This window comes from Aythya fuligula, chromosome 7 (assembly GCF_009819795.1).
Source record: "Aythya fuligula isolate bAytFul2 chromosome 7, bAytFul2.pri, whole genome shotgun sequence".
NCBI classification, from domain to species: Eukaryota; Metazoa; Chordata; class Aves; order Anseriformes; family Anatidae; genus Aythya; species Aythya fuligula.
In genome coordinates, this window is record NC_045565.1 from 18,804,588 (window position 1) to 18,831,155 (window position 26,568).

At 38.9% G+C, this 26,568-nt stretch overlaps 1 protein-coding gene across 1 annotated transcript in view; it reads right to left on the reverse strand.

The window, feature by feature from the left end:
* FRMPD2 (FERM and PDZ domain containing 2) overlaps window positions 1-26,568 on the reverse strand; it is a 62,708-nt gene that overhangs the window by 11,675 nt on the left and 24,465 nt on the right. The window contains exons 15-37 of the mRNA XM_032191179.1: window positions 25,733-25,836; window positions 24,600-24,698; window positions 23,443-23,550; window positions 23,209-23,325; window positions 22,460-22,695; window positions 21,751-21,855; window positions 20,283-20,376; window positions 19,676-19,761; window positions 19,258-19,405; window positions 17,971-18,185; window positions 16,472-16,570; window positions 14,957-15,321; window positions 11,880-12,174; window positions 10,784-10,942; window positions 9,993-10,167; window positions 8,876-9,086; window positions 7,763-7,800; window positions 6,032-6,115; window positions 5,467-5,570; window positions 3,829-3,990; window positions 2,854-3,025; window positions 1,669-1,824; window positions 698-780 (exon numbers count right to left, since the gene is read on the reverse strand). Coding sequence (XP_032047070.1) covers window positions 698-780; window positions 1,669-1,824; window positions 2,854-3,025; window positions 3,829-3,990; window positions 5,467-5,570; window positions 6,032-6,115; window positions 7,763-7,800; window positions 8,876-9,086; window positions 9,993-10,167; window positions 10,784-10,942; window positions 11,880-12,174; window positions 14,957-15,321; window positions 16,472-16,570; window positions 17,971-18,185; window positions 19,258-19,405; window positions 19,676-19,761; window positions 20,283-20,376; window positions 21,751-21,855; window positions 22,460-22,695; window positions 23,209-23,325; window positions 23,443-23,550; window positions 24,600-24,698; window positions 25,733-25,836 — 3,415 coding nt within the window. The remainder of the gene's footprint in view (window positions 1-697; window positions 781-1,668; window positions 1,825-2,853; window positions 3,026-3,828; window positions 3,991-5,466; window positions 5,571-6,031; window positions 6,116-7,762; window positions 7,801-8,875; window positions 9,087-9,992; window positions 10,168-10,783; window positions 10,943-11,879; window positions 12,175-14,956; window positions 15,322-16,471; window positions 16,571-17,970; window positions 18,186-19,257; window positions 19,406-19,675; window positions 19,762-20,282; window positions 20,377-21,750; window positions 21,856-22,459; window positions 22,696-23,208; window positions 23,326-23,442; window positions 23,551-24,599; window positions 24,699-25,732; window positions 25,837-26,568) is intronic.

Genomic DNA, 26,568 nt, shown 5'->3' on the forward strand with positions numbered 1-26,568 from the left:
CATTTTCTAAGCTAAATCTTTGGAGTAGATGGCAGCTGTGCTCTAAAAAGTAAAGCATAGATTATTTCTATTCACAGGAGACAGCTAAAGACAAGCTGGAAATACTGAAGAATGGAGCTAATGGAACCAACTCAGCAAAAAAAAAAAATTAGCATATGCTTAAAGTTAGGCATGTGCTGTCCTGAGATAGATAATAACTATATACTTTGATTATATTGGCTGAGGCAAGGTTTGGATGCTTGTTTTTTGTTTGTTTGTTTGTTTTCCTCTGGAGAATAATAATAATAAAAAAAAAGTGTATTTATCATATTTCCTGAGGGGAGTTTTTACAGTTGCAAAACTTAAAAGTAATAGATGCTCTAAAATTTGAAGTAGATTGTTTTGCAGGACTTACTAAGATTCAAAAGCAAAACCATGTTTGAAGAAGTTTAGGGCCTTGGACTTACAAATATTAATCAAAATGCAGTTGAATAACAATCTTTCAGTGTATTTTTATTTTAAAATACTGAAAAAAAGGTAAAATTAATAAACCATGTATTCCAATATTACGAAGTATCAGAATGAGACTTGCTTATGCAACCTTCCTTTACCACCTCTCCAAGGTGTAGTTCTTGCCTGCACTGCACCAAACCCATTTTGTCAACAAACATATGAGTACATTGCCCAGTAACTTCTAAAAGCTGGATTCAGATTTTACCTTGCTGCACATCTGGCTGGATTCTTCTTCCTTGAAAGTGAAAACAGGCTGTGCTTCTAGGCTTCTCTCAGAACTGTTGTCATCTAAATACAGAAAACAAAATTAAGGTAAAATGTCTGTGAATTGTGAAAATATAAATCAGTTTCTTCGGTGCCATCTATACCAGAGTACTTTTGGTCTTGAAATAGGCACTGAGATACAGTGCCAGAAACTGGCACAAAATATCCAGGGGCAAAACAGCACAAATACCATATATCACTGCCAAAGGAGCCAGCATAATTCATATAGCCAGGAGACACACTGTAGTAGACCTCTGTATCAGTAGAAGTTACAAAGAACCCTGTAACAGAGTCAAACCTAGTCCATTCCTTTGCAGTGCTAAGGGACATACATGTATGCTGTAAATGTGCTATGTTGCCAATGCTTCTATAGTACTGTTGGGTTTTACTGGTCCAGGAAAAGAGTTTAAACTTCACAGAAACTGTGTAATTTACAAATGTCATGTGAGACCCAAATAAGCATCTCCACAGCTAGTTCCTTGAAGTTGCACAGCCAGAGAAAAGCTTAGTCCTAGTGAAATGAATGGTAATGCTTCTACAGCCCTTAATAGAGTTAGAGCTTTAATTAACCTTTTTATACCTTCATGTTCTTCCTAATTTTGGATCATTTATCCCCAAAATTAAACTAGAACTGAGATGGGACAGTGAACATCATGCTTCCAGACCCGTGCCGAGCACAGTTCTGTCATCCTTATGGAAAGATGCTTTAAAGCACTAGTGGTATAATACAGGTTGATTGTTGAATTCTGAAGTGCTGGGAAAGAAAAAGGAAAATTTAAATAATCCACTCTCTTTAGTTACTTCAGTTTCATCAAGGTCAGCCTCTTCTGACAGTCCCACTGTGGCTGTTCCAGAGTCCTCAGCTGCTAAGGACTCACAGCTCCTTCTCCCCAGCTCTGCCTGATGATCTACCTGGCACCCCTTCCCACCCTTGTTGGTACAACTCTTCTTTTGGAAAGCTTTGCTCTTGAATCACATAGAGTATCTTCCAGTAAGTGAATGACTGTCCAGTGCTAACAGCACAGGCTAGAAGTTGAAGAGCACTAGGGCCATTCTTGTAGTCAGATACTGAAATTCAAGAATCAAGATCCTTGAACCACAGAGGCACCTGCTCCCTGAGAGCAGAGTTGCCTAAAATACCTGCGGAGATATTTTATGCATCTTGTGAAGTTGCATAAACTTGTCAACCAGTAAAGTTGACAAGATGCATAAATGTTTGCTGTGAAACATGTCCAAAATCCAGAATCTACTGTATATCTCTCCTTAGTCTGCCTGGGAGAAAGCTGATAGCAATCTCCTTCTTACATGGGAAGGTTCGGAACAAGCCTTCAATTTCTAACTACCAGGCTAGAAGGTATTTTAAGGCGGAATTCTTTATTCATTGCCCATTGCAGCTTCTCCATGTTGTAGGAAATATTTCAGTATTCAAAGAAATGAAAGATGAGGAATAGAAACCCATAATCTATTGGTAATAGTATAACCTTGCTTCCACTCCCAGCTGTAATTAGTATTTAAATTCTGTGTATTCAGCAGAGCAGAGCCTGCAACAGAGGTTTCTTCCATTAGAGTTAATCAGCTCCCTAAGTACTGCTGTATGCAGGCGTGCGGGTGCTCAAACTAACAGCAATCAGCCTGGGAGCAGAGGTTTCTGGATTTGAACGTGAGCAAGTACAGAAGGAAGATGAGTTGCCTGCTAGACAGAATGAAATGCTTCTGAGAGATGAGGTAGGACTGCTAGGATGTGAAATTTGTGGGAAATAAATTTAAGCAGCTGGGTCACTAATTGGCTCCTGTTCTCTCTGTGACTTGTATAAAGCTGGCTAAAATCAGCACATACCAGGAACCATCATGACTTAAAAGTATAAGCTGAGTTAAAATATCTCTGAGGGTCTTGGACATTCCTTCCCTGTGGCCCTGTGTCTTGGATAGCCTAGCCAGAGCTGCAAATCAGGGCAAAGAACTTGTTTGTGTCTATCGCTACGAATCAGGAGTAATTGTAACATTAATAATATAAAATTGTTTACCTAACGGGAAAATTGAGTCTAGGCACCACATAATCCCACTGTTAACATGTACTGAGTGGATGAAGCTACTTACTGGGCTCTGCTTTTATGTTTGGAGGGGAAGGTACGTTATTGCTCTGGTTGCCTGAAGAAGCTGCACATGAAGCCATACTTCGGCAAACTGTGAGTTGAACAGTGCCTCGAGCCTTGCGCAGCAAATCTATAACGGTTTGGCGTGGTAGACCAGACACTAAAGTGTCATTCACCTAAAAAATACAATGATAAAATAAGATTCCTGTAACAGAAAGCTTTTTTAACACATAATCCAGCATTGTGCACGCTTTATGTATCTTCCCTGCATCTCACGTCTCCTCTCGCCCTCCTATTTTAGTGACTTTCTTGATCTTCCCCTCTCTGCTTCTTTATAGCATGACTGCTAGCAGCACATCCCAGAAATGTAGTCTGCCTCTCTTTAAGGGCACTGAGAGGGCCTCACTTCTCCTACTCCTCACATGGAAGAGGGAGAAGGAAGGTAGTGAAAAATAGAAAATCAAACAAATGTAAAAACTTGAAGCTCTTGGAGAGGGAAGAAAAGTGGATTTGAAGTTAACAACAATAACAACAACAAAAGATTGGTTGCTAAGAGGTAGTTAGGACAGTAGGAATGTACAGGTTCAAAAGCACTAATTCTAGTGCTTTCTGCTTGTCTTGATACTGGCAGTAATGCCAGGTTTCTCCCCATCTCCTGGCTAGCTGTTAGGGGCACGCTTGGTCAGCTTACTCTTGTTTTCTGGCCTCTTCATGTGCAGTCCCTACTGGGCCCAGCAGCCCCTTTCTCACTGTAGAGGGGCCAAGGCCCACACCAGCTGAACTAGTGGAGAGGGTGGGGGACCCAGAGCAGCCTTCTGACCACCAGGAGTCCAGCGACACCACCTTCCACCTCTTGCTGTGCCAGGCAACCTCGGGTTTCTAGTCTGAGCAATTTTTATGCTGAAGAGGATGCTCTTTATAGAGTAACTTGAGGAAAAAAAAAAAAATGATGTCCAAAATGATGAAGAACAAGTCTTACCTTAAGTAAGATGTCACCAACTTGAAGCCTCCCATCCAGATCTGCAATGCTGTCCGGGCTGATGGCTTTTATTAGGATAGCCCTGCCATTTCTGCCGCCTACCAGTGCAAATCCTAGGCTTCCATTTTCTGCTTTTTCCAATTCAATCTTAATAATGAAGTCCTAGAATACGAAAGAACACAGTTGGAGTTTATTCAGGATTCTGTTTTATTTGCATTTTTAGTGTGAAGTAATTCTATTGTGCTTTACAGTCCGCACTGGCTGATGTAAATTGTGGGATGTCTCCTTCCCTTGAATGGGAGTAAGGAGCTTCCAGTGATTAACATGGCAGCTACATGTATGTATCAAAATGAAAATAGTATGTACTTATTTGCACAAGTATTTTTAATAATAGCTGGAGAGTACAAGAGCAAGGTGATGTGCACTTCATGTGTGTAATCATTCTATAATATATATAATATATTGCCTTCACTGACAGACCAGTCCCTTTTATCTCCAGCATGACAGTAACTCAGTACATACTCCATTCCTTTATTGTTCCATAATTAAAATCTTAACCTTGCAGACCCAACATACCTGTCTGTTTGGCTCTAGCACTTCATTCACTTTTACAATCAGCTGCCTTTTTAGGGTCAAGCATTATGTCAGAAAGAGCAGCAACCTAGAAATGTTTATGACTCGCAGCATGACTGGTTCCGATGGTGCACTTATCAACCTCAGAAATTATTCTAGCGAGTTGAACAGACAAAGTATCATGGATTAAATGGTGTGGAAGAAGCAGTAATAGTGAGGACTTAATCAAAAGTAAGAAAGTTGTTCTGATTTTTCTGCCAGGTTGGAGGTCTAATTTGAACAAGAGGCAGCCCTTTCTTATAAACCACAGCCAAGAGAAAATGAGTAAATCTATGAAATACCAGTCCCAAAGTGGGCAATTTCAATTCCAAGTAATATTATTTTCCACATTACACAAACATAAGCGATGTTTGTACTTGTAAGTCGTTTGAAGTATTGTGTGCTTTGCATGGAAATTCATCCTCCTCCCACTCCTGTGCAGTTTAGGGATTTATCATTTCAGAAATACCACTACTCTTACTAGTTGTAAATTCAAACCAGTCTGGTTTATGTCAATAGTGCATAATACTCTAAAGGTTTGAGGTAATTTTACTCTCTTTTCAAGTTTAGAATTTCAGACTGAAACATTAATCTCAAGTTTCAAGGATTGTTTTGACGTTGTTGTGGAAAACACTTCCCAATTACAATTACACTTGTTTTGCCCAGAATCCCATGCTGTGGCATCTCCCTTTCCTGTGGTACTTTCTTTCTAAGTTAGGGATTAATCTTGTAAACTAGTAAGAGTAGTAAGACCTAATGGAGGGGCTACATCATACGAGTTTTGCTTTTGTTGCCAAGCTGTTAAAGTAGTGATGTTATACTCTGGAAAAACAGTAAGAGAAGGGCATGACCCCAGGAAATGCTGAGCACACACCGGTCAATGCGTGCTGAGGCAATTCACCACTTCACAGTACATTCTCCAAATGCAGTCTGTTCACTTTTTCAAAGAAACGGGAGATGAAGTAAATACATTAAATACCACTATTGAAAAAAAAAAAAAAAAAAACTCAATATAGCTCACTTTACTAGATGGACCACCTTGCACTTGATAAAATTGTCACTTGCCTTGCATTCTGGGGGGTCAGGAGTGCTTTGCTGAGTACCGCAGTTTGTTTCCTTCAGATGTTCCTCTGTGAAAAACCAGCAACAGTTTTTACTAGTGAAATGTTCTGTAGTATAGCACTCAAAATCATAATAGTTAGAGACCTAATAAAGCATTTCCTATTAGATGTGTGAAATAAAAATGTTCCTGTGGGCTTATTCGTGTTACTTGGTCTGTTACGCTCCTGAAGCGAGCCTTCTGCTTGTCATCCCTGTAGACCTTTGGCCTCCCAGAGAGTAGTTTCCAAAACAAGCTTTAAAAGCTGCACATTACAGGGTCAGAGACATCAGCTGGACAACAGGCAATGTATACGCATTTGCTGATACTCTGAAGGTTGCAGTTGTGTTTACTGAGAGTTAATCATTCCCAGGTACTTCCAATACCATCTACCAATTTCTTTTTCTTTTTTTCTTTCCTTTTTTTTTTTTTTTTTTTTTTAAAGAGGACTAAAAATTTTACAAACCCTCACTGAAAAATCATGTTACTTACCATGTCGATGTGGTAGTTGCTGTTCTTGGTTCAGGTTTTCATTTGAGAGAGAAATATTGGCTTTTTCTGTCTCAGCAGGTGGCCCTAAAAACATACATGTAGGTTTGTTCTGACAGACCTCCCGCTCAGCTTCATATATCCAAGGGAATGTAAACTCTGCTTAGTTTATGAAACAAAGCATCAATATCCAGTATTGATGTTGTATGAGGCAGCATGAGACAGTTATTATTGCATGATTAAGTTTGCCAAGTTGTGCAGTGATGTAAATAATTCTTTCATGAACTGCAGGAATATTACATCTCATTTATTGCTATATTTAAAATTGTAACAAGAACCGAAGATCCGAATGAGTCATTCCAGACCTGTGGCAGTGATCAGGCAGAGGAAGAAGTAGGGTGTCCTAGTGTCCACAGAGCTCGCAGTGTAAGAAGCCAGCGTGCGTTTCTTGAGTTCCACGCTGCCTTCACCCCCTCTGAGTTTCACTTCATCGTATATTGGTAATCTTACTTATCTTCCACAAAGTACTCTTAAGGTATGAATTATAGAAAATTCTTGTTCTGTTGTTGGTTGTTGTTTTATATATTAAAAAACGTTCCCTGTTGCATTTGCAATTTTAATATGTATTTTTGTAACTAAGAGAATAAGAGAATATATACAATGAAGGCTTACTTCCTTGTTAGCAAACTATTACAGATTTATAGATTAAATCTATTAGAGATACAACAAATTATTATAGATTCCTAAAGCCCTTTACAAAAGGGAAGACCTTTTTTTTTTTTTTTTTTTTTTTTTTAAGAGTCAGAGAACTGTACCACTGTACAGTAAAACCACTGTACAATAAAAAGGTCTGCATGAGAGAGGGATCATAGCTGGTAACCTACTTCTGAAAGTGTCTTGAGAAATCCCATGGAGCCTACAAAACTTACTGAGCACAGATGTGTAGCTAAGGTCCTACCAGGATGTGTGTTTACCTTACGTTAGTTGTACTGCAGAAACTGAGAGTACACTTAGCTTTACCCATCTCTTGCAGTAAATTCAAAGAAGCCTATTCTTTAGTAAGTAAAATAAGCTACTTCAGGTTGTAAAAACATACACATGGTAGTTGCCTTAGAGTAAAAAATCTGTAGCTAGCTTGCCTTGGAACAGACACAACATTGGCACAGTAGCTGTCCCTGACTGCGCCGCTGCAGCCTCTGCTTGCTGAGATTCCTTCTGCTACTAGAGCAGTTCTGGTCAAGCCTCTGTAGTGTGGATGGTCACTGAAGTAGTGTGTCAGTTATGGTAATAAACATAGTCCCCTGATAGGAATGCTCCTATACTAAAGGAGCAGTTATTATTATAGATACTGGTTTAAAAAGTTGGTCTAAGAAAATTAAGTCATGGCATCATATTAAAGAGTAGCTCAAAACCACATGGAGAATAGTTTTCATCAAAACAGATGTTGAAATATGAACACAAAATTCCCACTAAATAATAACAAATTTAAAAAATAGAAACTGACTATGCAAATATGGATGAAAATAGAATATTTTTTACAGAGAACTGTGTTTTATTTCTGTCTGTAAAGAGCTGTCAGTTTTTCTTCAGACCCTTAGTACGTTAACAAAAATGCTGAATGCCAAGTTACAATCTATTAATAAATGTTTAATGCAATGAGTCAACACCTTATGCTTATTTCCAAAATCGGAAGCAAATGTTAAATTCAACCCCCCAAATATTAGCCTTACTTACTATTTTCTTGGTCTATAGGAACCACTGGATTGCCATTTCTGGAGGCAGAAAAAGTGAAATATGTGAGCCATTAAGAGCTGCATGCTTTATAAAAGCACATATGAAAACTGTTTCTGAAAAAGTCAGTTGTCTAAATTACAGTTCTATGATTTGTTATTCTTAATGGTGTTTGCCTAAAGAGCATTTATATCAATATATGAAATATTAGACAGCCTTTAACAACAACAAAACATTTTAATTAAATGGGTTTAGAAAAGAAAGAACACGTTACACCATCTGTCTCAGTACAAAACTGCTTCGTGGCATATTTTGAATCAGCTTCAGTTCTCCTCTATGAAGTGGGAGTGATCACTTGTAATTTCCTATCCCCGTTTTCTGTTTATTTCCTTAGACTGCAGATTCTTAAGATCAGTGTGTGTTGCCTACTAGCTGCTTATACAGCAATAAATATAATGTGGCTGGAGTTTCTTCACCTGCTAGCACAGTGCCAGTTAATAAAACACTGATAAATGTTTGAACTAGTTTAAAATTGCTGTGACAGACACTAAAGCTGAATCTAGTTATCTAACTTAGTAACCCCAAAATATGTGAATGACTATTTGACTGTAAGATCTTTAGAGGCTATTTCTGTATCCTATGCCTCTGTCAGACTGCAGAATGCAAAGCATCTAAAACGCAGTCAAGACCCATTGAGGGAAATTCTTTACTGCAGGTTTTTCATCAACCCTGGGATGATTTTTTTTTTACATGCTGCAGACTAAACACTGTATTTTTAATACCTTTCTAAAATGTTTGGCTGTGGGAAATAAGTCAGAGTTTCCCATCAGAGGTAGTTAAAGGATTCACACTGGTTTTTGGATGATGAAGTCTGAAGAGTTACAATTCGTGTTGTGTGAGTTTACCTATGCTCATATTGTTCTATGTTAGCTATAATTAGAAGGAGTTAAGATATCTTACTGATGTACATCAGGTTACACCTTCAGACCTCTGAGCTACAGCATTCTTCCTGTTGTTTGTCTTGGTTTTATTGTTTGACTTGTTGATATAAAATTTAGAAACCTGCTTTAACATTAGGACTGAGTATGTTCAGATTTTACATCGGCTCAGATTTACCTTGTTGCTTTGATTTGGACATTCTGGGTGGCAGCTTCACACACTCTCACTGCATCATCCAGGCTGATGCCCTCAGTCCACAGCCCACAGATGTACAGAATCTGATCTCGTGGCTGCAAACTGCCTTCCACACTGGCAGGGGAGCCAGGCACTATCTCTAGCACATAAATACCTTGTAACTTGCTTCCAGCTCCTCCTGTCAGCTTCAAGCCTAGAACAATGCAGACAAAACATCTTTTGTGACAGCATGTTTTCAATTTCACTGTCAGTGAGGTGAAGCCTGATGGAATAGATGTGGTATTGAAAAATAGGCTGAACAAAGCACCAACATTATAAACAGCCATCTTGCCCCAGTGAGAGAGGGAGAATGAAATGCAATTTGGTGTTAAATAAATAAATAAATAAATAAATAAAATGAAAAAAATGAAATGGTATTGTCCATCTGTACACTTCAGCTATTCCATAGTGCTTTATTTCACCTGATGTTGAATAACCATTTCAATAAGACTGTGTGGCATAGCAGTAACTCCATCATTACCAGTTGGTATAACTACTTTGCAATCTTTAGAGTGATGGAGGGTGTGATATCAATCCACTTTTTCAGACAGGGAATGGAGACACAGGACAACTGAGGAGATACCTATGTGGTACAGAACAGTGTTGTGCAATGATATTCAAGCAATTTCCAAACAAGCTAGTTTCTGAACTGGGAACAGGATGCTGTATCTGAGCAAATATAGCTATAGTATTTCCTGGGTCTACCCAGCAATAGGTATTTATCATTACTGCATTACTACAAACAGCTTCTAGTGTTTCTCTGTGTATCAATAACATAAAAATATGTGACTGAAGATCTGGCAGAAACTTCAGCTGATAGGGTGATAACACAAAGATATTTCTTCCAACAGCTTAATTGGCCTAATAAGAGATATTTATCTTCCTTTTAAGGCCCTGCCCAAAATACAGTTTGCCATCCTACAGTCGTGTTGATGGAGGAGAGCATAAAGGTGTCAAGGTCACTCAGGATCAAACTGATCCAATACCACCATTGCATATGATTATCATACCACTGCTGTAATCCCTGTCTAAAATAGCATTTGTAGTATTTACTACACACCTAGCTGTCCGTTGGCACCTTTTGTGAGAGTAATTTCAGGAATGTCATCTGGCCTAACAGCAGGACATGGATCGCTGCCAGCACGGCCAACCACAAGGTGCAGATCAGGAGGAGAGTTGTGCAGTAAAGTCAGGGCTTCGTTGCATGGTAAAGATGTGACATCGATTCCATTCACCTAAATGACAAACCATTATAGTGATGTCAAAGATCTCGTTGACCATCATTACACTTCTCCCTCCACCCCAAATATTGCATATGAACTTAAATTAGTGTTCACTCTCATATTATCGCTTTGCTGTGGCACTTAATGCCTGTGAATGTAACAGTTACAATTGCAGTAAGATTTTTTCAAACTTTTGTTTTTCTGAATGTACAGTTTTCATAAAAATAGCTTCTTTTTCTTGAAACTTGAGGCCTTGTAGCAAAAAGCAAGGAAGACAAGTTCAATGAAACAAATTAAAGATGAACCTTAAAACACGTTTTGTTCAAACACTACAAAGGACATAATTCCTGTATCCTTTGTATGCCACCTTTCTTACTACATTAATGCAGTTTATATCACTTAGGAAGCCATTTAGTGTCTCAGTTGTATTGCATTACTGCTAGATGATTGTTGTTTTTTGCCTGGTCATACAATGTATTCAGTCTGAAGTTTATCCTACCGAAGTCAGCAGAATTATATTTATTATATGACTCATTTGCACTTGCATACCAAATGAGAAATGCTGAAGTTAAATGACATTGATCTGAAAATACTTTCTCCTCTGTTTAAATTCAAAGGATTACTGTACCATAATGAGTCTGTCTCCCCTTCTCAGCCTTCCATCAGACAGGGCAGGCTCATGCAAGATTTCATCAACATACAGACAGTTGTCCACTTTGTTAAGAACCACTGAGAATCCATAACCATTGTTCTCTGACCTTGTCAAAGTCACAAAGACCTCCATTTCCTATTAAAATAAGCACGAGATATGTTTGATGCAGGCTTTTTAGTTGCTTCATTAACATCTTGCATTTATGTTTTATATGCAAATAGGAATCAGATGCTCAGGTGATATAAATAAGCAGCATACATAAAGATTTCTCTGATCTGTCATTGCAGCATTCCAGAATTAATTTTACTTCTTTATATCTATCTGGTGGAGCTTCATGGTCACTGATTGATAGGGCCCAATAAGGCAGGGAAGGCCATCCGGGAATGGATTCTGGGCATTTAAAATGTATAAAGAAAGGCACGGAGGCCTCTGAACTGACAAGCATTACAATAGTAGGGTTCAGAGGCTGCTGCTGTTATTGCTATTGCTTTCCCACTGAAGGAAATGGCTGGACCTAAATTTTGTCCTCACTGCTCTCAAATTAGTAGGAATTCAGAGCTCATTAGTGTCAGCAGGAATGCAAGATGTTCAGCTTTTAGCAGAGCCCTGTATTTTGAATAGTAATTAGTACAGGGATCATAGTTTCTTATCAGGACATTACAGTACTAGCATTGTAACAAAGTGATTTTGCTCATGGGTTTAAAACACAACAAAAAATATGAAGTAGCTGATTCCGATTAATTTATATGGTACAAGAGAACAGAATGGGTCTTAGGCCTTTGTATCCTGGGAATAATACTGCACAGTGGTGGTCAGTTAAAGAAACAGTAATATGGCAAGGGGGAGGAAATAGCCTTTAAGGAAATGGTAGAGAGTTGGGCATACAGGGAGATCTGCTTTATTTGAAGATTTTGGACATTGGAGGAAAGTGAATAAAGCCATGTAGAAATAGCATAGGTAATGTGTTAAAAATAACGTGTTAAAAATAAAGCTTTTAAGAATGGTAAACTGTTAAAGCTGTCCTTTCCCTAGCCATGGTCTGCCTGTTAATACTCCAGTGCCTATCCCATACCCTAGTGCAATCCTCCTTTTTGTCCTTTTCTTCCTCTGGTTCCTCCACGTCTTCCCATTCATTGTCACTGCCATGTGTATCTCTAGCAGGCAGGGATGAGGAGAAAGGGCCACAAACGCGTGGTTGTGGTGTCACCAAGGCTGCGGAGAGTGTCTCAGAGCTTCCTCCACGTGAAAGTGAGGTCACAGATGTTGAGCTGATGGCAAGATGCTCTTCATCAATAGGGGTTAGAGAGAGAATTTCAGGCATACAGTTTCTGTTCGACAGGTCATCATCACCCTTATTAAATACAGGGCTGGAAAATAAAAAAGATTGTAGTGCTGGGATTTTCCTCCATATACTTCATTAGTTGGCCACTGAAAAGTCTACTGCTTATACTCTGCCCTATATTAATTTTAACTGTTGTATTTGTTATAGTATTAAATTGCTGTCTAGGTCCTCCTAGTATTAATATAAAGAGGAAGTAATCAATCTTTTTACGAGGCTAATCAAAAGATTAAATATCAGAATGCCTGCAAAATCTTACACACATTCTTTTCTAAAGCATTAGTTAGTACTTTTGTTGTTTCTTGAAAAGAATGGTTGTACAGTTCCTAGACCATTAAGTCTTTCATCTGCCATAAACAATTTAATTAATTTAGCTAGTAAGTGGTGTGCACGTTGCAAGGCTATTACAATTTTCATATGGGCATATTTCCTTCTTGAAAAGTAACTGTCAGCCACATTCATGGCTGCTGCAGTTCTTTCCTTGGTAATTGGAGCCCAGATCCTGAGCGTGAAACATAAATGATTCCTGTCTCTTCCTAAAAATAGAAGTCCTGAGTTCTCTTTTGAAGTTTACGTTTATTCTTATGGTGCACGTCTTGCATGAAATGACAGAATATCCTCAGTGCTAAGTTCTTGTTTCAAAAGTTGACTATAGTCAGAAGGAAAGTATAAAGCAGTAGTGAAAGATGCTTTTTGGATGGATATAGCTAATCACCTGCAATGGCATTTTTGAAATGTTGGCTGAAATAAGGAAGACCTGCAGGCTTGTGCTCTATGCACTTAGTCAGGGAAGCGATCTAGCCTGTTAGCTTATATCTCTATAGGGAGGAAATGAGGAGTTGGACATCTCCAGTAGCCTAGCGAAGCTGAGTATGAAGCTGGCAGTCTGTGTGCTTTAATAGCTGAAAAACAGGTGCTACAATACTGTGAAAGAAGATAGGGATAATTAGAGTAAATATTTAAGGATAACAACAAACGCAGTCTGGTCCTTTCTTTAGGTTAAAGGAAATAAACGATTAAGTTCAATGGACCTTGCTCAGTGAGAGTGTCACAGAAACTGTCCCATGCCAGTGAAGTGCTGATTGACCTTCATGGGTACAAAAGGTGTCTGGCAGAGCTACACAGGCTCTGTGAGCCAGCAGTGGCCTACTCACAGCACAGCTTCTAGCCCATCTCTGTGTCACCATGGGAAATACATGAATCTTGGTCATCCTGTAGGCCCATATACAAGGTCCACTGACATGCTAGACTTAACCTTTGGTGTCTGGGGGACCCCTCCACATGGACTGCCTAGGAGACAACTATGGGGTGAAGTTTCTCAAAGTAGTTTTTTCAAAGGTTCTTTTTGTTGGCAATGAAAAGAATCACAGGAATTTCCCATATGAAATCCTGAGCAGTAAACATCTTAGAATTCCTATCAGAAGACTTCCACATTAGCATGAAATGTTTTAAGCAATCTAAAGAAAAGAAAGGGGAATCCTTTTATTAATGCCTATTATGTTATTGTATGTATATACATATGTACCTGTACATGTAAATAGTTAGCTGGAAGGATCACTTAAACTGAGATTACACGTAAAATACTATTTCAGATGCATATCTTTTTAAACTGCTCTGGCTGTCTTTTGAAAATGCAGAAGATGAAACTAAACGATACTGAGAATATACCAAACAAAAACATTTATTTCAGAACTTCCTTCTTGAGAAGAATCCGTGATTTTTCTTGCAATTGATATTTTCCTGCAAGAAACTTAGGTTTGATGAAATTGCGTCTCTTGGCAAGTGTGCTTGCTACAGACATATTTCAGCTGGTTTTAATCTTGGAAGTAGAGAAACATTTTTGCAAGCAGGAGCTTCACTCATAAGTGTGAATGAAGTTTCTTCTCTCGTGAGAGAAGAGCTAAAAGTATGAATTGCAGTTATGGCCCCACCAGACCTGCAGTCACCTAGAACTGTGGCTCCCCAGTGACTGGAATCTGCAATTACCTGGTTCTGTGCTTGATGAATGCCAAAAGTAATGAAAAGATTTGAGTGACTGCGTGAAAACTGGAAATGAATTTCTAGAGAAAATTAACAAATCTATAAGTTAAAGGTCACTGATAGACATTTAACTTATCTTTCCACCAATCTTTTCTGTTCTGGTAATTTATGTTATTTTGCACTGGGAAAGATGTTTAAAACGGAATCTTCTGTGTGCCATGTGCCAGTGTCAAGTATATCCAAAAGAGTGTAAAAGGAGGCTTGAGTCTGGTCGGACTGTATTTTATTGTATAACTTGTCAGGGCTTCTATTGGCTCCTGAAGATTGGAAAAAAATGTTTTGCTCCTTGATCACAGTTTGTCTTCTGAGTGTTTTTTTTTTTTTTTTTTTGATTGTTTGTTTGTTTTAACTGGAGAAATTTGAAATTAAAAGGTTACACAGTAAGAAATGTTTGCTGCCTACTTAAGTCAGCTCTGAGAAAACTGAAGTTGAAAAAAATCATACAATAAATAAGAAAGTCTTTGGTTCCTATTTAAGTCAATAGGAGTCTTTTTACTGATTTCAAAATGCAGCCAGCTTTAGCTGAACGGCATAAATGATTACAGTAGCGCAGCACTCAACTGTCTTGCAAGGAGGATTTATGAAGAATTCCAGTAAATTGAGAGTAATCAGACAGAAGATTAGGATTGTCAGAATAAGATGATAAAACAAAATTTTCAGTAATCAGCAGTGACTAATAGAGAGCCCCCCATACTTAACGCTAAGCAATTCACTTTTGAAATCTTAGGAGCCAAAGGAAAGGCTGCAGAGGAGATTTCAGTGTTCCTTACCTTTCAGCACATCCAGGTTCACATGGTGAGTAGCAGTTCTGCTTCACTTCTTCCTCCAGGGAGTGGAACGCTTCAGAACTGGCAGCTTCTTGATGAAACTTCCAAAGGTCCTTATAGGAACTTTCCTTAGGAGGCATAAGTCTCTGTATGGGCATATCTTGAGACTCTGCTTCTTGCTCTTCGTAAGTTGAGCTGTCTTCTTCTGGAGGCTCACTGAAATCTGCTGCCACTGGTGAATCCAAACAATCTTCGAGGTCTGGAGAGGTGCTACCTCCATCACTGCTAGACCGGTCCAAACTGTTTCCTGCCTCTGGACTGCCTGGCATCTCTGCCACAAACTCCTTAACAGGAGATGGTGCTGGAGTCTATCAAAATAACAAAAAGGTTATAACTTTTGTTCTCCCATCTTCTTTCCTTTAAGAACCAAAGAAGAATTTAAAGAGATTATTGATAAGCATCTTAATGTGAAAATACCAGATGATGACTGGAAGGGAGTAAAAAATGGAGGGAGATACGTATTCACTAAATAACTGTTTTGTCCTTATGTCTGTCTTCTACATTGTTAAGGAATTCCAGTCAGGGAGCTACTACACAAGTTCCTTTTCCCAATTAATCATTTGCTAGCGGAGACCTCACTTTATTTCTGTTCATATCGTGCCTGAACTTTAGTCTGCATTCTCTTCAGTGTGTAGAAGTGGCTTCCAGATTTGACTCGTATGCAAGGGACTAAAGTAATTGGTCAGACCAACTAAATAGCATCTTGCAGGAGAGTAAGAGGAGCAGGTTTGTTTTCTGGAGATAGTTCTGACAATCATTTCTGTCTGTCCATGGACATCACTTACAAATCCTTCTGGCATTAGAGTAACCATGAGGCCATTCTGCATGGAGCAAGAATAATGCAAATGCATGCTCATGATAGGAGTACTTGTGCATGTGTCCATGAATTATATTCAAAAGGCATGAATAATAATACTAGCCTTACCCTCTACTGCAGCCTCTACTGTTTTGTTTTGTTTTGTTTTGTTTTGTTTTCTGCTGATTCTGCTAACCATTAATAAGAAACTGAATAACTGGTTGGAAATGTAATTTCACTTAGTTAAGTTTGTTAAGAGGAAAAGTTCCTTAATTTCCTCCCACTTTGGGGAGTAATATAATTGAAACCCACAGATTATAATAGCTGCAGTTGGGAATATCTGCAGTTTCTGGCTGAACATCTAGTAGAACATTTTTAGAAGCAACACTAGCTAGAAGATCTCCTTGGGTATGTGATATTTCACTTCATTGACAGTACTGCAACTCAAAAGTTGTTGCACTGGGATAAACATGTTTCAGATCTGTCAGATTTCTATTTTGGTTGCAGATAAACTGTAGAGGGTACGTTGCATATGGGAAGGGAAAGGAATGGAAAAGAGTGCCTTGGAGAAAAGGGAGGGTTGCTTTATTTGAGGCTAGATAGAAAATGTAGTAGTGTTTTTCCAGGTTTACAGAAGCAAGTTCACAGAGTCTTTGTCTTACCGGGACACACTGCTCTATTTCTGGAAGAACACCTTTTGGTGGTCTGCAGAGAAGTAGTATGACTTCTGGTGGAGCTCCTCTCAACAAGTGTAGGACATCCTAAGCAGGAAGAAGGAATATTAGATTTCTTATGAAATATGTTTTTTTCCCCGTCTACAGTACATGTCTTTTTGCCAACTGGGATGGGGGATAATTTTTAATGTGATTGCCAAATTCCTAGTATTTGTGCCTCTCAGAAGTGTCTGGAGGCCAGTTATTTTTCTCCTCTAAGATCATCATGTTTAAGTGGGCCATATTATTTATATGAATGTGTATCTAAATTCAAGTCTCTTCTGCTTACAACTTGTTGTTCCACCAGCAGACACATAGGTTTAAATTAACCTTTCCCTGTTCTTGAAGAAAATAAAGATTTTCAGGCAAATGCATTCAAACTGCGTGTGACAGGGACACGTGACAGATCTGTCAATTATATCAGTATAGCTCCATAGACTGCCACACTGACTCTAAGCAATGGAAGATTTTCCCAAAGCCCTTACTCGGAATAACATCTGTCCAGTGGCATCTGTCTTTCAGCTATAATGAGATTTGAAATACTTCAGTAGGGGAGAATATGGGGGGAGAGGGAGTCCTATAAGCAAAAACTCCCTATCTGCTCCTCTGCAGAAACTGAGTAAAAAGTCTGTACACCAGTGAGCAAGATGGCACTGGCAAAGGACAGACTTCTCCAAGCCAAAAGAAAAATATGAAGTACAATTACAGCCTCCCTGAGGATTTACCACACTGTCTTTTGCCTTAGCCATTTAATGATACAAATGACATGTCAGTAGGAAAATTGTGTGATGTTCTCATAATTTCTGTTCATAACCAATCATGCCTGTTCAATGTATATTTATATACAGCACTCGGTATCAGGAAATTTCATAAGGTGAAAAGATTACAAGGGAAAAAAAATAAATTTGCATGTAGTCCTTTGTTACTATTTAATTTCATAACACTATAGAATTGCTCATTCCAGCCACCCCCCTCAAAAAAACAAAATAAAATAAAATAAAAATTAATTAATTAATTAATTTAAGGGGGGGGGGGGGAAACTTGCCCTAGACTTATCTTACCTGTTGGAAATTAGAATCTGGGGCATGGTATTTAGCATGTTATGAAACACAAACGACCACAGGGAAAAATGTTTCAATTATTCATGGAAGCAACAAAGATTCCAACTAATTAATAGCTGTTGTTCATCTAACAATACATTTTGGGTGTAAGGAGTGGAAAGTTAAAAATTAAATAGCACAAGAAATTATCTGTAACAATTCTGTTATGAAGGGAATTCTCCTTAAGAATTCTAGAGAAGACTCCTACATAGCAATCAAAGTCATTATATGCAAGTACTGACCCCCTCTGGTGATAATTAAGTTTAAATGCAGTTTCATCCCATTGTCTTTATTAGCATGTTACCCACCAGGAGGCCCAATAGGTAACATGCTAGTAGTGCCTGGTACCTGATAAAAGAGTCCTTGAGTAGATGTCCCATTCACGGCTAAAATGATGTCTCCAACTTCAATTTCTCCATTCTCTTCAGCTGGCTGCCCTGGAAACAGTCTTTTGATCCTGACAATAACTCCTCCGAGGTGTTCACAGCCATCTCCTTCCATTTGCAGAACACTAAAGCCAAGGCCTCCAGAATTCTTTGTCAATTTGACTTCAAATATATTGTCTGTTCAAAGGAGGGATTGGACAAAAAGTAGGCTCAATGGCATATGTACCCCTTAAGGAACTGGTATCTATTATGTTCTCTACAGACCTTTTTCCTGTGTTCTGCAGAGATAGATCTACTGATACTAATGACAGAAGATGATTTTAGTGTTCCATTAATTTGCATGAGCCCTAGAATTCAGATGGGCAGACTGATAAAAACTGGTCACTGTTCTACCATGTGTTCACAGGCTTTATGCCATGTGGTACAAGCCTACAAAGGAAGAAGCCATTTGTACCAAGACCAAAAGTTTCAAATACTATCCTTTTCCGACATTCTTCTTTAAATGTTGTGTAGGTCTTACAATTCTGTATGTCTGATGTTAGTTCAGGTGCTGCACAAACCAGCATAAACTAGAATCAGAGCTACTGTCCTTTCGAGACAAGATCAAGAGGCCAGCCATCTCCCAAATACCATACTTGCAGTTGAATCCCATTCTCCTCGGGACAGTGTAGAGAAACAACTGTCCCATGGGAGAGTACAGTGCAGACTTGGTGGTTATGGGACAGCTTCACAGCAAGAGGGAGAATCTATTTGTTGGATAAATTCAATGAAAATGATCTGTAAATCTTCTGCTTTCAAGAAAAGAGGTGATGGCAGTCTCCAGTCCTGGCTGTGGGGCAGCAGCTCACCCTAGCTTCGTCACTGCCACAGTGTCAGCAGGCATGCCAACTGAGCTGCCTTTGAGTAGCAGACTAGTGACACTGGCACAGCTGCTTCCTGCCCAAGAGTGCTGTGAGTACAGACGGGGATGTCCCCTGCCAGCCCCATCTCATGAAGGCTGAGAGATACAGTACTTATGCCTAGGATAAATTCACCTGTATGTAGCAACTGTAGCTCTAAGCATATCAGATGTATTTATCTTTTTCAGAAACATTTTTTATAGTGTTTTTAATGCTACACATTTTTTTGCTTGGTGTGCAGTTTTTCTCCCAACCCACAGAAATTTCACAGAATTATTTTTGTTCATTCCTTTCTTGCTCATCACAAGTAGCCAGAGAAAGTCACCCTGAGTTCCTTTGTTCTCTCTCACCATCTGTCAAAAAGCAGTAGTCCTTGGTACCGTCTGTGAAGGATGTTGCTACAGAAACAACTGCACATTGGTCTTCCTTTCCGTCATTAGCACTCAGGCATGGCTCTGCCGGTGGGTGGTGTCCCCTTTCTAGAACCAGCTTGGCAACCTAAAAAAAAGATGAACAGTGCCCATTTACACAGTACACGGTGAACCCACAGTCACAAGGCAGGGAAAGAAAAAGTTTCTTTTGGCCCTGCTTTGCTGCTGTGTTTTATAGTAAGTACAGTTTACAGAGTCATACAATCACAGAATGGTTTGGGTTGAAGGGGACCTTATAGCCCACCTAATTCCAACCCCCCTGCCATGGGCAGGGACACATCCGACTAGACCAAGTTGTATGACTGGTCATCTCATTTTGCTCTGCTGTTACACAAACCTGGCCAGATTTCTTAAGGTTTTCCACAGCCTGCTTGTGCGTGAGGCCACAGAGGCTGATTCCATCTACTTCCAGCAGACGATCACCTGAGGAAAAATAGTATGAAGTAAGGGGGGAAGGGATGTCAAATTGCTTTGATGATACAAATTGGAGATAAAACTTGAGGCTACCCATGTTGCATTTTTTCTTCATGCTTACATGTTTCAAATCATGTTACTTTGCTTGAAAGCAATGCTGTTTATTTTATAGTATTCTATAACTAATGCTTAAAACACACCACTTTCCAGGGTATTCTGGAAACTAATGCAGTGATAGCATCTGCTTATCACAGCAACACAGAAAGTAGGTGTCTGAGAGTCAGTGCCCTGGTGTGCAGCTACAGAGGGAAGCTGTGCGGTGTTGGTATGAGACTCCTGTTTTTTCAGTGGAATATCAACATATAAACTACAGTGGAAGGCTAAGGAATGAGGGACTGCATATAATGTTGTAGCTTTATGACCTTCAATCTTTTCAAATGCTGAAACAAACATGTTTCATTATCTTGTAGTAAGTATTCCACACTAATGTCAAATTCTGCAGCCCAGAGTTTTATTGCCAGACTTGTTACCTATCTTTATTTGTCCATCCTTATCTGCCGGTCCCCTGGGAATGATTGACTTCACATATATCCCACCAAGAGGCACACTAGTGTTAATTCCACCCTGCAAAACATACATGCACAGATTAGTGTGGAGTTTTCACATGTTCTTCACTTGATAAAAATCAACTCAACTTATGTATGCATTGCAAAGAAACTGCTTCAGAAAGTACATTTAAAAAATATATAGGGAAAAAAAAAAAAAAAAAAAAGGATGTTACTCCAATGTTCCACCTAGTTGTAATGTACTTCCCTAGGCAGTAATTGTGCCTTATTTTCTCAGGGAAGTGCAGTGTATTTCTATGTGGCTATATAGAAACATTTACTAAATGTTCAGATTATTTTTTTTTGTTGTTCAGATTTCCTGTGCTAATGTAAAGATCTGGTTGCATCTTTCAGTCAGTCTCTAGCCCAGCTTCCAGACTTTGCAATATGTATTCAGCAGCTATTGGCCTTTCAGACAATATATAAAGCTTGAACCTGACCTTGTGCAGCCAGAGGAATTCCATATTAAACTAAGAATCATGTTGTGTCCAGCTACGTCCTTTGGCCAATTTCAGATGACAAAGCAGCTCTCCATTTCTACTGCAAGCAATGAAATGGCTGTTGCTTCCAGCTCCATTTCAGCAAGGATTATCAACACACCTCAGTCTGGAGCAGTAAATTCAATCTTGATCTCCAGAACAAGGAATTAGTTTTTCAACTGTGGCACATAAAGTTTTCACTGTTCCCTTCTCTGGTCTTCTGAATATATGGAAAACTGTATTTTTGTACATTTGGAACTAAAACTGGCCAGGGTCCTTTGTCTACCCTTTAGAGTATGAAGCATGGCTTATCTCGAGTCCATGCAACTCAGCTCTCATCTCCAGAGCATGAGATGACTGGTTTTGGTAAGTCCTGTCCCCTGCACAGGCCAAAGCCCTATTGGGGAGTGTGTCAACACTTAAGCAGTGACTTGTGGGTGCTGCTTGAACCTGTACCAGGGTCCTGTGTGACCTGCTTGCATAAACACAGCCTTCAAGTTTCAGGAGCCCCAGGGGAAAACCCGTCATGATCTGGGGAATGCTTTGCATCACTGGATTTTCTAGAGGCTTTGGCTGTATCCCTCCCTGACAGAACTCCACTTCCAGTGGTAGGTCTCATTCACAAATTGAGCAAGGATGAAAAGGACTTGTAGCACTATGTGCTTTATGCTGGGACATGTCTTTCACATGTTTTCACAGATTCTATGGGCAAGAACAGGGGAATGAGCCAAGCAAGTACTATATCCTTTCTCTGTCATTCAGTTGGATACTTAAGTTTGAAATGTGCCATGCTACCAGTTTTTCCTTTATCGACCTATCTTCTACCTTTGCTGCACATGAATACACTTCCCTACATGTTTCTTGATTACGTGACAGTTTGAAGGACACACTGAAAGATTAACAGTAACACTTGCAGTCACACTGATTCCAAAAGTCCCATCTTCTTTAACAAGCTCCACAGTATAGATTTCATTGGAGATGGTTTCAGCTGGATGTGGTAAGTGTGAAGAATCAGCTTCCTGTCTCAAAAAAAATAAACACTAATGAGACTACTGCATCTCAAGAAAATAAGTAAATAAATAAATAAATAAACAAATAAATAAATAGATAAAATAAAAAGAGAGAATGGGTTTCCAGAAGAAATAAAGGTTTTGATCCTGCTGTCAGTGTAAGCCTGGAATGGTAGCATTTATATCCCTGACATTATTTCAGGCATACACTGCTACTCAAAAAATAATCCATCTAAATGTGCATAAACTGAGTGTAGATAGGGAGGCTGCTTAACAGAAGAAAATTAGACACAAAATATTACTACCCTGTGGGTGGTTGAAAACTTAAAGAGATTGCAAGAAAATAATCAAAATTTTGTAGTTCACTGGAGAAGGGAGGACAACTTTTAATAACATTTTGTAGAACAGTTTCTCCATTTTTCACTCATTCTAGACATGTATCATTTTGACATTTCCAAAGTAATTTAAGAAGCAACAAGTTTCAAGGTTTTCTTCCTTCCTTCCTTCCTCATTCTTTAATTTATCAGTTACTTTCCATTCTTATTATAGCTGGAATGTTGTTAAGACATATGCTGGGCATCATGCTACTCTACAACATCACAATCTCAGTTACCTCCACATCCAGGCTATCAGATGAAAGAACTGGAATCCTGGGGCCCAATTTTGGTGCTAAACTCCAGGAAAGAGCCTTCTCAAGTTCATCTATATTTTGGTCCTTTTCTTTGGGGAGAGCTGTATGGCAATCTTGAATCTTTTTTCTCCCACTGTCTACACAAGAGACCTCAGATCCACTAGTGCTGTTTCCCCTTGATAGACTCTTTTCTTCATTTAATCCTTCTTCATATATGTCTGCAAAACCATACCAAAATCAAACATTGATGAATGCAAACAATAAGTAAACTTGAAAGCCGATATTGTATATCACCACAGAAGGACAAAACAGCTTACTAAATCAACTGGTTGTGCAATCAGGTCTGTAAAATGAGTTAGCCATTGCAAAATGGAGCACTGCTACTATTAGGATGGAGAAAAGTATTTGCTTCATCACTGCAGAGAACTATGACAATGATTCTGATTCAAGGTTGGGATGTAGAGCTAATTCTGTCATAGAAAGAAATGCTGAAATTCCCTTGGTATTTAGCAGTGAAGAATAAAGCCCGTAATTGATTGGATTTTTTCATACTGACTATAGAACAGAGATCTCATGACAGCCACTGGAATGATTTTCACTGCTAACCAGTGGTTATTATAACTGGCACTGAGTGGCAAGAAGGTGCTACAACATCCCAGAGCCTAATAAATACCAGTGTCCTGAGTTAATTGCTAGCACTCCATAGCCAGCAAAGATGTTTGCCTTTATACCTTTGGGTTGAGAGATGATCAGCTCCACTTCATCAGGAGAATTCTGTATAATTTTAACTGCAGTATTGAACGAAACACCTTCAAGACTAATATTATTCACAGAGATGAGTCGACCCCCTTAAAAAAATAAGGATAAAAACAAGACAGTGCACATCAGGATAGGGAAATAAGTTAAGTAGTTAACTTTAATCCATGAGAGTATTTTGATTCTAATTAAAAACTAAGGACAGTGACCTGGTTTGATATTTCCAGCTCTGTCTGCAGGTCCCCCAGGGATAATTGAAGCGATAAAGATACCGAGGTCTAATTTTCCTACATTTTCTCCTCCAATAATTACAAAACCTGCAAAAGTGAGATAGCATGAGAATGCAGACACTGGCAGTATTAGAAAACATGAACCTTAGGAGCACAAAAGGCTCTTACTCCAATGGCATAAGTTTATTGCAAATTCTGGAGACTGGTGCATCGAGATCCTGATTTGAGAGAGCTTTAAACTCATACTATAATTTAAGCATGCTGGTGACTTCATTGGCTGTTATTTTAATACAATTTCTCAGTAAGAGTATTTTTCTGGCTTGGGACTTTAAAGAATTCCAACTGCTTTCTTATAAGAGTCATAAGCTATGTTGACCTTAGTATTTAACACCCACAGGAGGAATATGGTATAAAAGCTCATAAATTAGAACATTATTTTACATTGTGTGGTCTAGGACCCCTGTGAAGAGAAATGCAAACTTCTAATGGATATATGAGGCATGTAAGAAAATTAAATCTATTGTTAATTAATTTAATTTCATTATCCTGGCTTAGAATATTCTGTAACAGGCTGACTTCTCACTGGTAGAACAGTTGGGTTGGGAATCAAACGTGCCACACAAACCTGCACCATTTAGAAATCTGATAATAAATAGCATTAATGGTCAGTTATGGGACCTGATGGTCCTCTGAACTCATCCACAAGAAGAGGATATACTGTGATAGTGTATTATGTAACACAAATGTTATCCAAATAAGAATCTAGAAGTCAGGAAACATTCATGTTAGGCTTGTGTACGCATTTTGCACCCACACAGGCAATATGTGAAGGGTTTGCAGAATATCATCTCTTCCTGTTCCTTTCATTCTACTTTTACCATTTGGTCCCCTTGATCTCTGACACTAGTTAATCCTCTGAAAAAAAAAAAAAAAAGTGTGGCCTTAATTTATGCACTTAGTCCTCTTAAGTCTGAAATGTTAAAACCTTTGCAAAGACTGGCAGTCTTATTCTATAAGGAGAATAAATGAGGTGAAGAAGTTTACAATCTTGCTCAGCATGAGTCAGCAAGCATCAGTGTTTACACCAGGACCTGACAGTCCCAGTAACAAATATAACACTCATGTTCCTTACTTACCAAAGCCATTCTTAGGGTCACGTTTTAGGCTGACACAAATGATTTCTCTTTCTAGACCGCTTAGTAAAACTTCTTTTTGAATGGCTGGTGATCCAGGTGCTGCAGAAACAAAACAGCTAGAATAAATGCAGATGAGTGCAAGGAGATGGGCGACTCAAGTAGCATGCAAAAATGGGGCTTCAAAAATTAAATATATTTCTGTCCTTGTTTTCATTATATCTGAATCAATATAACTCAAGAAGGAAGCTCAAACAAGTGTTTCAAAATTTACATTCTTTAGAACAGAATAATATGTGTAGAACAGGGAAGCACAGTAACAGCATGAGCTCTTTCTATAATGCTCCTTTCTGGGCGAGTACGCATTTATTTGCAGCACTTTGATTAAGACAACTAAAAAATCAGGCATGTAGCACCCATTGAACATGAGGGAGATTTGAACATGAAGAGTAGTATAGATTCCTTTGGAAACTCTAGCCTTAGGCCCTGTGGGCTCAACAGAGTCCTTTTGGCTCTATAGGTGCAATTCAGCCAGCACCAAGTGTGATGATGACTTCTGTAGTGTTAACAGTACTTAACATTGTGGAATTATTTAAAATACAGGTCTAACTTAAAAATGGACTAGCCGAAAAATCGTAACTTTGTGTTCCATATATCTGCTCCCTTTGTGCATGTGATACAGACATCTGACTTCTGTAAGAAAATTAGGTGCCTTGTGCTTATTTTTCCAGTTAGTTTTATCATGCAAACACAAGAACAGAGGAAGAACCTGGAGCCTATTTTATCTTGTGCACTATTTATTGTTTAGTGCATCTCAGTTGCAACCAAATTATGACCTCCAAGCATAGACACATTGCCTCATGTGAAAGCCCTGTGTGTACTGAACTATTTCAGTAAAAAAGATTTTTTTTGGCACCACTGACTGAATAATTTGATAATCAAGTCCCTTAACACTCATCCTGATGGAAAGGAGGAGTGAAAGGGAAGAAAACAGCTTGCCATGCTAAGTCCTGGGTTAATTTGCAGGGCAAGAAGTGCAAAAGGTTATTCTTTAATCTATAAATAGGATATGTTTCAGTCTCCTGGTATTGAAACCATACATATATAAGAGTAGCATCTCTCTTTATCATACTCACCACTGATTGTGTTCTGAGTTGAGTGGATAGAGAGGTAGTCATAACTCCTTTGCTTTCCATTCAAATTGATGTGCATTTCTGACTGGGATAGCCCTGATGTGGATCTGCGTGGCAGAAAATAAAAACTGCATTACAGTAACAAATCAACAGCAGTATTTAGCACTCTTCACTGTCATTAGTCTGTCAGAGCCAAGTTGGGAATACACATGTTTATAGCCTTTCAACCAGTATTCTGATTGCTGGGCCACATTTCACTGCAGGGGAGAGGTAGTTTATCCTTGCCAGCATTTGCTTCCAAATAACAGCTACTATTAGACCACTCACATCACAAATGATTTTCCCCTGTGTTTTTTTCTGAGCTGAGTGCAGGCATCAGGGAAACACAACATAGCCTCAGTATGATTCATTAGCTCTGCTGTTCATTCAGACAAAACCGTGTCTGAAAGTTTTCCTGGTAGTTCCCGTTCTTCTTGGCACTGTTCTAATTCTTAGTATTCCAGAAGGCACTAGAATTCATCAAAAGCCTTGAAATGCTGTGCAGCTATAGTAACTGCCTACACTGGTGTACCACTGTAAGTGAAAAGGGAGATGCTCTTATGCTGTTCTCTGTGATTTGCACCTTTAGTCACGGAGGAATTTTTTAGATGAGACCTGCTCATAAACAACTTCCACTGTGCATTCAGTTCACCTACTGCAACTTCCAGAGAAGATGCACATATTAAAGGTTTTACTTTCATTCTCCCTTATTTTTATCTTTTTCCATATCCCAGTAAGTGGTTAATTCTGGAGCCTGGGAACAAATTTAATTTGCCTGGTACAAATTTAAATGCCAATCT